Here is a 15,627-nt window from a genome sequence, read left to right as displayed (position 1 = left end):
TCAGCCCCTGGATCTCGGTGTGCCAGGGGCACACGTGGAGTGTCCTGTTGCATGAAGTGTCTGAGCTGTCTGCAGCTAAAAGTGCAATAGTGCTGATAAAACAAAAGCACCCCAAAGAACCAGCTGAGACGTTCTAGTCAGGCACAGAGATGCTGCTGATAAGGACTTGTCCATGGCCAAACTGTACAGCATCCAGCTTGGCTCCAGTCCCTTAGCTGGAAGGCACTGGCTTTTGGGAGCCTTCCATCCTCAGCTTTCTTGGAATCTGCACACCTTCTTCCTAATGAGGGTTTTGCTGCTGTGTGTGGCTGCTCCCCAGCAGGGCAGTGTACCTTTCTGAGCAGTGTGTGTATCTGAGGCTGACATGCAGCACTATACCTTTTTCTCCCAAGTTTTGTCTGCTAGGAATGAATGTGTGTGCCTTGTGCTTTTTTATTTAATTACAACTTTGACTGCCAGGTTCCAGAAAGCACTGAAGATTGTGTGCGTCTAAAATCACAATGGAAAATACTGAAATAATTTGGGTATGACCATTGAGATGACCCGTGTTCTAAAAAGAAGATGCCATTTTCCCCCCCTCGCAAAAGCAGGGTTATTAAAATCAGGGCAGGCTAGGACAGCATGTGCTGCTGAATACTACACTTACATTACTGCTGCATGACAGAAGTACTTAAAACAGTCCTCACAATTTGTGGCTTGTTGGAAAAGCCTTACATAGCATTTATCTTTCTAGAACATATACAGCTGCTAACCAGCTATGTTGGAGGTTTACCACCCGGAACAACAGTCTGCACACTAACTTTCAAAATTGGCCATTACTTGGAGGTATTCTGATATATTTTATGGTTGCCATGATGTTGTGATGGTGTTTCCTGTGTATGGAGGTCTGGGAGGCAGCTCTGCAGTTTGCGTTACTATCACATTATTACAGACTACTAAAAATGCTCATCTGGGAGGATCCATTGACTTTAATGGAGCTGTGCAAACAGCTGAGTAGCTGTTCCTAAAAGATGCATGTCTCCAGAGAGGCATCCTATATGTTTATCAGTGAATAAAGCTCCCGGAGAGGAGGAGAGGAGTAAAGTGGATTTTTGTTAAGCTAGCAGTGTGTTTCTTGTACCTCAGCCTGGCAGAGAAATGCTGCTAACAGCTCAGTGCAGTGTCCTGTCTCAGAGGTATCTTTGCTTTGCATCATCCAGGCATGGCTCAGAACAGTTCTTGCAGCCATATCGGCTGAACAACACTTGTAATTAAATCTGCAGCCCGCTCTTGGTGTGTGTGTAACCCCATCTGCTGGAGGCACCTCCTTGTCATGTGTGGCATGGTCAGCTTCCAGCGTCTTGCTGTGGGTCCCCCATGGAAACCTGGGTCAGAGCCAGGACAAAGATCTGAGCAGCTTCTCTGGGTTTCAGCAGCTCGAGTCTGAAAGTGCAGTTCTGACAAACTTCTCTGTCCACAGAAGCTTCCCAAGGATGCTGAGAGCATCTGACATGCTCCTGCTGTCTCATCCAGGGCTATTCTCTTGTCCTGCTATAGGAACAAATGTGTGGCCTTCCCTTCCTCACTGTCCTTAACCTTGCTGATGGGGCTGCATAACTGGATCTTGCACCTTTCCAATCCACTTGGGTGTGGATAAATGATCTCTTGTTGTGAGGGTGGCCTTGGGCAACTGGTGAGCCTTACCAGCAATGTGGTTGCTGGGTAGGACCTGCCTTCTACAAGTGGAGGGAAGGAGGGAAATCAGGAGTTGTCCTTCTGAAGGCAGTGGTGTTGGTGGCATTGCTTTCAGTGGTGCGAGGATCTCATTAATGCAGGAGAAAGCCTTTGTGTAGGTGCTGCTCTGAACACTCTTCAGTGCTGATCTAAATCAGTTTAACCAAATTCAGCCCCAGTGGTAGAGAAATTGGGAAATTTTACCTCCAGCTGAAACTTTTGATTTTCAGAAGCTGAGAAGAAATGAAGCTTTCAGTGTTCTCACCTCTTGATTTCAATGGCGCTGATTTCTGTGGGAACTTCAATGAGAAGAGATCGGAGCTGAGCATGGAAAATGACATGTAGTTTTTGCAAGTTGTGCATGGCGGTGTTGCTGTGAAATGCTGTGGGAGGAGAAGTGGGACGGGGAGAGACAAACTGCAGGACTGGAACCATATGGTTCACAGGCTGGTGCTTGGGTGAGTGCGCTGGAGAGTTAGCATGGGGGGTCAGAGCAAGAGCTGTGAGAACTGGAAACCACAGTGATAGGAGACAGGAGAAGTTTTCTGCCTGTATCTATCTACGTTTCAAGCAGCTTCGGTAATGACACTCCAGCATTTACCTCTATAGCTCCTTTCAGTCTGGAAGTATTGAGACAGAATAAAATGAGCAGATTTCGTATGCACCAACTTCAACGTGCAAGATATTAAGCCTGTTGGATTCGTATTTTTAGAAAACTCTTAAATAAGGTGTTGGAACATATTCACAGATACAATTTCTTGCTGCATGGAACTTGGTGGTGGCAATGATAGGATCCAGGATGTTGCTTGGAAAGTGTGAGCTTGAGCAGGTGTCAAGTGGATGGGACCAGGCTCCTTCTGCGGTGTGCAGTGGCAGGGCAAGGTGCAATGGGCACCAATGGGCACCTCTAATTCAGGCTTGAGCAGTGTGCCCTTGTTCTTCTGCTTTAATCTCAAACAGTTCCCCTGGCTTTTGCTGGTTGTTCCCCCAGCTCTGTATCCTCTCCATTTGCTCTTTTGTTGCTAGACTGTGCTTTCTGGGGGTGATTGCATTAACTGTTACTGAACACCCAGGGAGGATGAATGTTAGCTGATGGTGCAAGGTTTGTTGCATACAGCTGGGTGGCACAGGGCTTATGGGGATGTATTTTTAGAGCTGATCTGATCTTCAGAGAGGTTGGAGGAATGAACCCCCACTGCATAGTGCTGATGTTAGGAGTGAAAGAGAACTGTGGAACTCTACCTCATCTTGGAACTGTGCGGGGGATCTTGAGGCTGAGTTGAGGTGTATGGAGGATGTATATCAGGATGAGGGGAGATGCACATTGTTTGTTGAAGCAAACCTGTGATGCTTCCTGGAGCTTGCAGAGAAATTAATTGCTGAATGGTAAAGAATGACAGCAGGCCAGAAATGGCCACTTATTGCTAGTTAGGGGATTGCAGGGCATTTGTCATCCTTGGCTCTCCAAGTAGCACATATCAAGCCTCATTAGCTCCATTTCCAGGTGGACAGGTGGCAACAGGTACAGCTGAATTGCTCAATTCTTCCACTGATGTCTGGAAAATTAAAGCCCTTCTCTCATGTCTGGCTCTGGCTGATGGCAGCTCACTGTTGAAGAACATATTCTTCTGAGATAAAGGCTGCGTTTGTGTGCACCTTCTGCATTTCTTTTCTCATTTTGTGCAGTCTTCAGATTGCAAGTCCAGCTGTGAAGTGCAGCTCTGACAAATGACTGAGTGATATGGGAGGCTGAAGCAAAGCCTGTTACTGGGAGTTTGTACAGTTCATCTCTCAATATGGGACGAGTCCCCCTGTGCCTTCTGGACAGTGGAGCTCAGGAGAGCATCCCCCTAGCACTGCTTTTTAGCATGTGTACTGATTACAGCTCTGGGTACTTTGTAGGCTCTTTGCATCTGATGTACAAATTAGTGAGCTTCATGATCTGTTAATGAGTTATATCAATGCTATTTCCCTCTGTATTCCATGTAATTAAAGTAACCAATCTGGATAGCAGAAGTGGAGAGGAATTCCAAACCAGAATTCACTACAGCAATTTCAAGTTATTAAGCAATTGTCTAATTCTGGGACCATACTAAATGGTGTTAATTCACTGGGCTGCACTGATGGCCTGACCCAGTAGGGTGACCCATCCAGCTTTTTCTCCCTTCAGCAGTTAAAAGTCCTAGGCTGATTTTTCACCTGTCCGGTTTCATACCTAGAATTAACTGTGCTTAGATATAAAGCTTAGCAGATGTTAAAGGAACCAAATCAGACAGTCTGACATTTTTGAGCTGTCACTGGCAAGAAAGGCTTTTTGCTGTAAATGCTTCTTGGCATATGGAGGCACTCTCCTCAGATGGCCCAGTGGCACGAAGCTGACCCCCTTTTGATACAGACCTCTGCTGTGGAATTTCTAAGTCCATGAAGGAAAGCCTGGAAGGGGAAGGATGCTTTGGGTAATGCTCTTTGTAAAGATACTGCCTCCAACTCACGACTTCTGCAGTGATACCACTCTTTTGTTTTGTGCACAGGTCTTGGGGGCAGTTCTGGACAGTGCCAGAGTTGGACTTTGTAACTTCAAGGGAAAAACTTTGCATTATTGAGCAATATTGTGCAGAGGGACAAGGTTACTATTTCAATCCCTATTAGCAACTGAGGATGAATTCCTACTGTAAAATATTGTTTTGAAGATGTATGCTCAGTGTGAAGGAGGGAAATTTATCTCCAGAAATGTGTTTCTCAAGGGAAGGAGAAATCTAGATTGTTTTCTTTCATCTCCCAGAGAGGATTGCTTGATGTAAGCCAACTTTGATTTATGCAGTCATTATAACCTGATCACAATGAATAATGCAATATAGCTTACTCATAACACACTAACGTTAAATAGGTATTCTGGGAATGGGAAATTGTGCCATTGCCAAGTACAGCTATATCTTTACAGACAGTGTAATCAATTTTACTGCTTATTTTACAAAGCCAGAGAACCAGTCTACGTCTCCCTGCAGTATTTAGGTCATGCTAAGCACGCTTCGGCACAAGTAAGGTATGTTTACAGCTCTGTGGCTCTTTCTAGTAATCCATCAGTTTAAACACAGGAATTAAGATCCAGACTCTTCATACTACCTGGCTAATTCTGTGTGATCAGCTCCACTCTGTAAAGATCTTTTATCCAGAACTCAGTCTTCTGGAGACTCCCTAATAAAGTTGATCCAAGATGCTCAGATTGTTTCTCCATTTGCAGCTGGAGGTGCTTTAGTGGCTGAGCTATCTACTGCTCTCAGGTAATGTGACAGCAAATTTTTGTCCTATAAAAACATTCAGGAAATACCATGATAAACTTATTTGGTTTTGTGCTGTGTCTTTGCCAGATTCTCTATTTCTGCAGGCTGTTGGTCATAAAGGTAAGTTCCTAGTAACAGCCCCGGCTTTCTGGTAGTCATCTCAAGCTATATGATAGCACTTTCATCTACTGCTTGTAAAAAAGCTGTTTGTGTTTATCTGACAGCGTGTTTGGTGTCCCTATAAATGCAGCTTATTGGAATTCTCTGGTTTGGGGCAGAGCAGAAAAACACAACAGAGGAATAAAACAGGGCAGCTTTCCCAGGGGCTCATTTCTTGTTTGCAAAGAAGAAATTTGCCAGATGAAGTTTGTATTACTGACTCCCTCTTATATAACAAATAAGGGGGTGGGATCGTCTGCTCCAAAGGAAAATGCTCTTGCTTTGCTGTAGTGTATTGGACGACAAAGGTGAAGGGATCTTAATGTTTTTACTTTTAAATTCCCCTGTCCCACGGTGTGAAAAATAGCTCAATATTTAGAGATCTGGGGGAAGGCCTTTTCCAGAGACTTTTAAAAAGGCTGTTGCTGAGCAAAGTGTTGAGGAGTAGCATGAAGTTACTGCAGACCTAAATGTAAATTTTAGTTGCTGAATTCAGAGGTTTGTTTCCTGTAGTAGTGTTTTCTCCATGAAGAAAAGCTGACATTTTAGGAACTCAAAACCTAGCTCAGTTCCTGGCTTTTCTGCTTGCTTTGGAGGCGGTGAGATGATGCTCCTGTCTTCTCACAGCCATTCCCAGGGCAGAACAGGCTTCAGGACTGTCACGTAGCACAGTGAGCCTCTGGTTTCAGTTTCCATCTCTGCATGAGCATTCTCAAACCACATCTGAACCCTGGAATCAAGAAAGTCAAGAAATTATTCCACCGTGCTTGGCCAGATGCTGACCCCTCCCAGATGATGTTACTACTGCCTGTGCCTCCCAGTGCTCTTCCCCACTGGGAGCATGGGGATGGCTGAGCAGTCCTGCCTGGTCCCAGGGCACGGCTCCGTGAGGCAGGAATCCAGATACTCAGATTGCATCGTTCCTTTGAAGTCACTCCTTGACTTCGGTTGTGGTAATGATTTATGTCAGCTGATCCTTAGAGCCAGAAATAGCAGTGATTTGCCGTGACCTTGGATGTGCATGTTAGATCACCTGCCTGGGTTTCGTATGATCCACTTCATGGACAGCCACATTATTTCCTTCTAGTTTCATATTCTTGGCTGTTGGAAGCTGTAATTTTTAGAGACCGTAGGAAGTAGATGCTAATTTTTCTACTTGAATTAAACTTCAGGTTAAGTGTCTTGTAAGACCCTGCAGGGAGAGCTTTGGGAGTTTTAGGTGTTACGCAAATGACAGCACCCACTGTTCTCTCTCATCTCATCAGTTCCTGATTTGCTGCTTGGATTATCTAATCACTGTCAGTGCAAGTGTTTGGGATGGAAGTAATTAGAGCAGTACTTCTAACTAATTCCTATTCATGTCGTAGTAGTGTAAATGTTGATTTGAGGGATAAGTGAGCTAAGTATTCATGCTGAATAGGCACCTGGGAGCTTCTGGGGCTGCTGCTTGTAGTTGCTGTCAAAACAGCTCCAACAGTGTAAACAGTTCACATACTGTTGTCAGTGTGAGGAAGTGCTGACAAGCCTCAGACACATACTCCATCGCAGTGGCATCAAAGACCTAATTACTCGCCCTGTATGTGCTCCTAATGGGGTCTGTGATTAGCTCTCTGTCTTGGGCTCATCAACAGCTCTTCTGTTCATTGGTGCTTTCAGTGCTCTGTTATTGTTTAGAGGTTGGGACTGTGCAGCTTCTGCTCAGTTAAGGTGGTGCTGGGTGTTCCACTGCAAGTTATTCACGTAGTGGGATCACTGGAATGATACCGTGATAATAGATACCATTGCTGATGGCAGTTTTGCAGGTTTTAAGAGAGAACCCGCATCTTCTTTCTGAATTTATTTACATAAGCTGTAAGGCAAGAGTTAACAACCACAGCACTGATGTTAATGGGATTCTAAAATATACATTCAGACAAAAAATCTGCGTCACCTCTAACAAAAACAAAATACTTGACACTACTTTACCTACTATTGCAGCCCAGTATGTAAATCTTATTCGCATGCAGTCTCTAAACACTTTGTCTCTGTGTTTCCCACACCACCCATTCATGGTGGCTGTTTTGTTGCAGCTCTGAACAGAGCTGCGGTGAGGGATTAATTGCATCAGTCAGTGGTGTAGAGAAGGCCTAACACGGGCTGTTGATGTTTCTAAGGTTTCTGTAGCTGTATGGTTTTAAAGAACCCAAAACTTCTTCTTATAAGACTTAAACATCTTTCTATTAGTTTAACATCCAGGAACCCTGATGGTGCAACCAGATTGCACAGTCAGGTAGTACACAAACATACAATTAAGTTGTGCAGTCTGGAAGGAGGCAGTTGTGTGACAGATGAGTAATGGCATTTCATTAGACCAAGTGACTGCCTAGATAACATGAAGGAGAACTGAGTATTCCTGGTTACAGTCAATGCCTTGAGAAAGGCAGGCAACCTTCCAGCTGGTGCTGAGCTAACTGTGCAAGCAATACTTCATTGTCCACAAGCATTTGTATTACAAGTGGATTACGAGTGTAACTTGGGATAAGACCCAGTAGTAATGGTATTAACAAGGTGATGGAGCCTGTGCAATTACACAGGTGGTTTGTTAATCTACTGGAGCAACTACATAATTGCAATTCAGTACTTATGAGATTAAATCTTGGCTGTGGACTAAGCTGCTCCCCTGTTCTTTGGGGAATAATTCTTCTGATGAGAATGCTGCCATTAGATGCAAAAAGAGGCTTTATTTTTTCTATGGACTGTCTTACAAATAGAGCATAAATGGGAGGGAGGTGGGTCTCAGCCATGTTTATGTATTCAAGCAGGGTTTCTCTTAAGTGCTTTTCCTAATTCAGGACCAAAACAAGCAGCATAGTGCCTTAACCTGGCAGGACAGAACACAAATATTCTGGCCTTACTTAGAGATGTCAAAGAAAGGAGAGAGCTAATGCAGGAGGAGGAGGAAGTTCGGAGGGGGGACCTTTGTGCCCTGATTTTCTCCCATTTCACTCAAATTAGTATCATGAATGTCATTTGTTCTTCATAGGCATAGTTAACTTGGGTTGGCTTGACTTTGTTCTGAAGGCAGTGATGTTTTGTATTGTGTTAGAGAATTGCTGTACTGTGGGAGCAGAACCAAAACACAAAAACTGAGTATATTTGATGCTTATTTGGCTCCTTTGCTTGCACGTAACAGGTGGTTGTTTGTTTGTTTTTCCAGCTTTTTTTCCCCGATTCTGTTCTAAATCCAAAAATTAGTCTGGATTATTTGTTGTTGAGCTACAGTAACCAATTCCAGCAACACCAATTTACAATCACCTCCCACACTTGTACTTTTGTTCCCAGCAGCATTTGCAAGGTTGCACTCCTGCCCAGAGGTGGAATGAAGCTTTCTTTCCTTGGACAAGGAATAGGTGTCCTATGCAAAGCAGAATAATAAAGCTGAGAGGAATAATATGATTCCCTCAAGAGCAGTGGAAGAACAGACAGCTGGTCAACTCAATCATTTTCATGCGCAGAAAGAGTTACGGCTACTTGGTTGTAGCTACTTTTTATGGGCATTATTGTTTAGTGCTGGATACATTGGTTTCCTTTAGTGCTGGATACATTGGTTTAGGAAACCATCCAGGGATCCGGGGGTGGAGCTCTCTTGTCCGATTGCTTGCTGGGCACTGGTTTGGTGGGAGGCAGTGAGATGTTCTGAGGGGTCCCATCACTGATCAGTCCTTTTGTGCTACCCTGGGGCTCTGCCAGAGCTGTGCACTACTTGATAATGGCTGATAGGAATTTTTCTTTGAAATCACACTACTTTTAGTGGCGGTTTTATTTCTATCTTACCAGGTGTTACTTCTGAATTACTGATTAAATGTAGGCTGTGAACAGTTGGCAAGGCTTAACATTTTTTTATCCTCTATGCAGACAGTATGTTATCTAAGTTGTGAATGTAATAAGATGATAGGAAGTGCAGCACAGTTGAAGACTAGGTGGGAAGATTGCAAGAAAGGAGACAGGAGTTTGATAAATGAATTGGTGGGATGCTGCAAGTGTGCAAAGGTGTTTCTTCAGTCACTCTGTGCAGGCAGAATCTCATCCTAGTAACTTGAGTTTAAATATTTGGACTTGGAAAGCAAAAACATTTGTCAGAATCCTGTATTCCTCCATTAAATGATCTGTCCATTCAGTTACCCACTATTTGAGCTCCTTTTCCCTGTGTATCCACGCTTATTCTTTGACATAGTGTACATACACAGAGCTTTGCCGATCTACTCACCTGATGGAGTTTCATTTCTTTTCTGCTTAAGCTTTGTGTCTGTCTTAAGCATACAAGACTGGGACAAATAATGAATTAACATTGAAGAGCATATCGTTTGTTTGTTTCCTAGAAAGTCCTACCTGAACAAGCAGGATGGCTGCAGCTTCTTTCATTAGCACCCTTCATGCAAGTCATCCTCTGTCTTTGTAAGAATTTATGACTGTATTGTAATTCAAAAGAATTATGATGTGTCAGTTACCTTGATCTTCATTTTGTCAGAGCTACTGAGAGCCATTAATTGTAGTTCCAGAGCAGAATCTGATTTATAAGTCTAACTTCTATGTAAATGTTAGTGATACTGAAGTCAATGGAGATGTCAACTTTATTTTCTTGTGTTTCTAGATTTACCAGAGATGCTGGTTAGTATTCAAAAAAGCTTCAAGCAAAGGGCCAAAGAGGCTGGAGAAATTCTCAGATGAACGAGCTGCTTACTTTAGATGCTATCACAAGGTAAGGCCTGATTATATGCTTGTCTGTCAAACTTGTTTTACATACAGTCAGGAATAAGATCTGAAGTTGTCACGTATTAATTGGCCTAATAACTCGAGCTTTCATTTTCTACAACCAAGGTCCAAAACCCATTTGAATGTTCCTTCAGTAAAGTAAGGGGTGATCAGAAAGTTGGGTACCAAACAGCTTGGGTCTGGTATGTGTAGGAAGGCACTAGACAGCTACAGAAATGATGGGCAACGTGCAAATCTTTCCTGCAGCAGTGATGTGAAAACCTTTGCTAAATGCACTGATATTAAAAGAATGTAGCTTTCCCTCTGATCACTTCTCTGGAGTTCTGTGTGCATTTCATATTCATCTGAGAATTTACATGTGTAATTCTCCTGGGCATGGAGATGAAAATGAGAAACCCTTTAATTTATAATCATTGTTGGCAAAAGCTTAATATATTAGAAGATTAGGATTTATGTGCATAAATTGCTGGGAGTCAGCGAGCACAGCTCAGCTCGAGGCTGATCTGCATTTATTCGCTTTGACATACGTTTAGGAGGAACTCTGGAGGGAATACTGAGTCTGAATTCAGACTTGTCACTCTGCTTGCCATATAATTTGTAACTGATTGATCATAAAACCTGTGGCTATTTGTAGTAAGTCGTGCCCATAAATACTCCATCTACATTTTGATTAAGGAACTTTCAGAAGTAATGAACAGTATGTTTGAGGGTAGCACAGTGTGTATAAGACAGTGTCTAGCTTTCTGTGAAATGCTGCATTTATATCAGCATGGCTCTGTCAATCACGTGCAAATGTATATTTCCTCCATTGTACAAACGTAACATATCATTGGGTTCAGACCAGGTAATAGATGTGAAATCCAAAAGGAATCTAAATGAGGTTGGATTTCTTTTTCAAGAGAAGCTGAGGCTGCCCTCTAGTTCTAAAGCCATCAGCTATGGAAGTTGATGGGCCCTGCTTGCTTATAACCAACCTTACTTGAAAGGAAGCTAATGAATATTAAATAGTGTTCTCTGGTTAAAATGTGTTAACTTACTAAGAGCACATCTGGCTTAAAATGGCTTTATCCTTTTTAGAAAAGCTTTGTAAATGTGTGAAATTCAAAGGTGGGGAATGATGCAACTTCCATTAAGATTAAATGGGAGGTGTTCAAAGAGAACGTGCCACTGCCACTCTGTGCTGCGCTGCAGTTGGACTGATTCTTGTAAAAACAAAAACCCTGAAACATAATAATTAAATGAAAACAAAAAGAAAAACCATCTCGATATGACAGTCTTCAACCAGCACCATCTGACGACAGTCACATGTAACTTAGGAAGTGAACTGAAATCTTGCATACACAAAGAAAATTACCGTCTTAATTTGGTTCCACGAGGGTGAGAAAATAATCAGGATCCAAGGTGCGGAATCTGGGCAGAGAATTGCCTTTCAGGTAACTGTTGGGTTTATATTTGGTAAATAAAAATAATCATCCACAAGTGACTATACGCTTTAGCACTGTCATCTTGGAGGAATGAAGGAATCTGTGTTTCTCCAGGTGATTTTGGACTTTGCAGTATACCAGAATAATCCTTAAGATTCCAACACAAAACCAACTAATTTTGTACTGCTGATGGGACCATACCAATTCCTCAAGGGGGATCTAAGTTTTGATCCCATTGTATTAATCTTGCCTTGAAGCAGCAGAAGCAATTTAAACAGTCTGTCTAGTTATGGAATAATCCAGTTGGAAAATTGAATTGTGTCATTTGTAATTGTTTTCCAGGCTTGCTCAAGCAAAACCGTACTGGTGGCAAATTAAATGTTTAAAGTATGACCATTCTGCTTATAACTGACTGTTAAACATTTATTTTAATGGATGCTATCACTTAACTCCCAATGAAATGTCTGCTTTGAGGCAGAAGAATGAAAGCAACTCGTTGGGGATGTTTTGGATGTAGGCATACATGTATACAGCTGATCTTATGTCATGAATGGAGCTGGGCTGGGATGGCTGTGCTGTATTTACCAGTGAATATCTCCTGGTGAGACTGGGATGTCCTGCCTACAGCCCTCTGCTGGGTGAGTTTCCATGCAGCTGAGACAGAAACATAAAATCCTTAATTAAGATTGAAGCCAAAGATAGATCCAAACTACTGAGTGTGGCAGTTGTGTAGGCAATGAATATGATCCCTTGAGTTCTGTTCTGAAAGGCTCCCCATGTTTAAGAATTATGTCCTAATTCAAAGAGTTGTTTGAATTCACAAGGCTGCCAGGGCCATTTTCAGTCAACTGTGTGTTTGGCACATTACAGGAGGGGATGGTAGAGAGGAAAAACACTTTTCAGAGTGTTTTTGGCCATGGTGAAGCTCTGTCTGCACGTGCTGTCGGTGGGGCGGTGAATGTTTAATACTTTATCCTGATTCAGGATTCCTACCACACACCTCTGCAAGTTATTTTGGTCTTTAATCAAATGTACTTCAGTTGGTGTGACTGCTGTCACCTTTGATGTAAAGGAGCCCTGAAAGCAAGAGGGAGGAAAGGAGTGTGCCAGGGAAGGGCTGCAACCTTCAATAGAATAACATTCCTCTTGTCCTTTCCCTGTTAAATACTGTTAGGGGCCTGAGACTTGTGGCTCATCCAACTTCTTAGAATTAAGTTTATAGATGTACACTAATTTTGGACAAAAAAACCCACCTAACAACAACAAAAACTTATTAAACTATGACAACACTTTTGCAAGTCTAACAGGAGGAGAATAGCAGCCTCGAATACTGGCAGGTGCTTGGTGTCTGCTCCTGACTCCTTTCCAAAGCTCAGGGAGGGGAAATTAGCTGTCTGCCACTTCTTAGTGTGAATTTGGTGCATATGTGCCAGACAATTTGAACCATCTGTTGCATAAGTGAGAGCAACAGGGAGGCTCTTCAGGCAGCTCGGGTAATGAGGGTACTCTTTAGCACCTTGCAGGGTGATGCAGCAGGTCAGGCACCAGACAGTCCTTGACGAGCTCTCCCTTGGGAGCATGGGTGTGCACTGGAGGCTCTGCAGCAGGATCTGCGTTTTCCCATCTCATGGCTAAAACATGAATCACAAATGATTTGAGGATCAGATAAATTAATGACACAATGTTATTGATTTCAGTACATCCTCAAGATAACTCTCAAGGGATGCATCGCGAGCTGTGTTATTTGAGCGGGCTGTGGAACAGGGCTCTCAGAAGGAATGTATTCACAGTGTGTGGCAGCCGTGCTTTTCAGTACAACCATTCAGTGTTCATAGAACACATAAGGTGATTCCTGGAAGCACCTGCCTGCAGTGTGCATGCTGGGGTTGCCCTCCTTTGCCTTTCCCTGATCCCAGCACAATGAACTTGGAGGTAGGGACAAAGTGGTGAGGAGAGGCTTTAGGTTAGAGTCTTGTAACAGCATTAAATAATGCCTCATTCAAATTAACTGCTGGCTGGTATTCTAGAAAGGAAGAAGAAACCACCATGAATACTGTGAAGGCGATGGATAAGGGATAAATAATGTTTCTGATAATCTGCATTGCCTACTTTGTACCACAGTGTGGTTAGAGGGAATGTGGCAATAAGGAGCAAGTGTAGGAGAAGGCTTAATCAAATGAAAATAAATGTTTGTGCTCAAAGGATGAGCTCTGGGATTTCAAGCATGAGCTGCATCTTGGAAAATCTCTGTTGGAATATATTGCTCTGCCTTTGAGATTGCTGTAGGAAAGTGCTTCTGTGTAACTATCTGGTCTTTCAGAGAAATTTATGAGGAAAGAAACCATTGCTATTCTCACTTCCAAAACAATGAAGCCATTATGCTCACGCTTATATTTAATAATTTCTGAAGGGGAATGTGGTCATGCATTATGCTGCCTTCAAGTCAGGACACCCAGCCACGTGCTTCTTTTCCCTTTGAGTTTTGCATAACTCCCTTATGGTCCAATGAAGTGACTGTAGCATAGAGCGGGGTGTTCTCACTGCAGAGAGGAGAAATGACTGCTGTTATGGGCTGCAGGGTGAGGGAACTAACTAAGTTGTGGTAATCCTTTCTTGACTGGTAGAACAAAAAAGAAAGGAAGAATGCTGGTTTACAAATATGGCTGTAGCTTCTGTCCTACTGTGTGTGGATCTTATTGGAATGACCAAAGTGGGGTGACCAGCTGGTTCTGATGTGAAGCCTTAGACCAGAGAGGATCCACAGGTGTGTGATATTTGGCAGTTCTCAATCCCAGTGGCCAGGCTCACAGATGAGCTGCAGCATGGATGTGGCAATGAGACATAAGCAAGATTGCAGAAGGCTTTGGGTTGGCAGGGGTGAGCTGGGGTTGGAGTCTAGGTAAAAAAAGGTGTGATCAGAATTTGCTCCTTCTATGTACAAACACAGCAAATGCTTTAATCTCATCCTTCTCATCTTTACAGCAGAGCTTTGAACATCCGCTCCCGTCTGGCCCAGAGGTGCATGACTCAGTCTGAACACAAGTCATTAGTGGTACTGCTGGCTGGTTGGTTGGTTTGTTTGTTGCCTTTCAAGAGCCAGCAGCCTCCCATGCTCCCCAGTGCTGTGTTCCCTGAGAGCTGGCAGGGAGCTGGGGCAGTGGCTGACCAGTCCTGAGCCCCCAGCTGCTGCTGGAGCAAGGAGAATCAGTTTTCTGTATAAACCTTCCCTGATCACACTGATGAGCATCCCGGGATTCATTACAGTAGAGACCAATTAGTGTGCTGCCCAACAGCAGGAGCGTTAGACACCAGATTTTAGGAAATGAGCTTTCAATTAGAACAAATCCTGGATAACTAAACGATTCATTACCAAAATATATGGCTCAATTCTGCTTCTTCTGGCTTCTGTACTCACAGGTACTCGCTCGCTCACTGGTGCCAATTTCATTAGCACATCCACTTGCAGAAAATGTGCTCGCTGTAAATGTCAGGGTAGTTATTGCCCTGAACAAGAAGTCTAACTTCAGTTTCTTTCCTTACTGCATTTGAATACTTCCTGGCAAATGAGAGCTGAACCTGGCAGCTGGCAACTCGAGCCTGACCTGTCATGTACTGAGTACGATGGGAATGAGCCATGACAGATTTGTCATATTTAACAATGAGTTTGTCAGTGTCTTGTTAGCACTGGGGGATGTGCTTCCAACACAGGATTTCCTGGAAGAGAGAAAGATCCTCATGCAGAATTAAGCACGATCAGGAACTCATGGTTTTGACACTTCTCAATATCTTGAGCCCGGAGGCTATAGAAACCTGACTCCTAGATTTGGCAGCTCTGCAGAAGGCTTGATGTGTTCCCTATGGATTCTTCTTTCATTTTGTTATTCCTACAGAGTGAATTTCCAGACCTTAGGTGTGTTGCTTATCTGGGGGATAGGTTGCCCACTGGCTGCTGTCCCTTCCAGTCACAGATCTCCAGGGTCTTGCCTGAAAGTGTGACTTTAACATTCCCTTGCTAAAGCTGTGTGTGAGGTAATAGATACGTGTTCATTTTTGTTGGATTGAAAGAAATTCCAGTCAGTTTTTGGCAACCAAGCAACAGAAATCTGTGTCTACAAGTTTGAGGATTCATTCTGTGAATATTTAAAGCGAACAAACCTTCCAACTACTGGAACTGTGATCTTTTAAAAGATTATTTTGTTCTTGTTTTTTATTGTTATTTTCTCTGTGGGCCATTATAACAAATCACTGACTTTCCAGAAATGCAGTTTCAGACACTGACTTTCCCCCACGCTCAGTTT

At 43.2% G+C, this 15,627-nt stretch overlaps 1 protein-coding gene across 4 annotated transcripts in view; it reads left to right on the top strand.

The window, feature by feature from the left end:
* DOK5 (docking protein 5) overlaps positions 1-15,627 on the top strand; it is a 29,220-nt gene that overhangs the window by 3,326 nt on the left and 10,267 nt on the right. For all 4 annotated transcript variants that reach the window (XM_015882094.2, XM_015882095.2, XM_015882096.2 and 1 more), the window contains exon 2: positions 9,784-9,891. In XM_015882094.2, coding sequence (XP_015737580.1) covers positions 9,784-9,891 — 108 coding nt within the window. The remainder of the gene's footprint in view (positions 1-9,783; positions 9,892-15,627) is intronic.

This window comes from Coturnix japonica, chromosome 20, assembly GCF_001577835.2.
Source record: "Coturnix japonica isolate 7356 chromosome 20, Coturnix japonica 2.1, whole genome shotgun sequence".
Taxonomy (NCBI): domain Eukaryota; kingdom Metazoa; phylum Chordata; class Aves; order Galliformes; family Phasianidae; genus Coturnix; species Coturnix japonica.
This window is presented reverse-complemented; position numbering and strand designations above follow the sequence as displayed.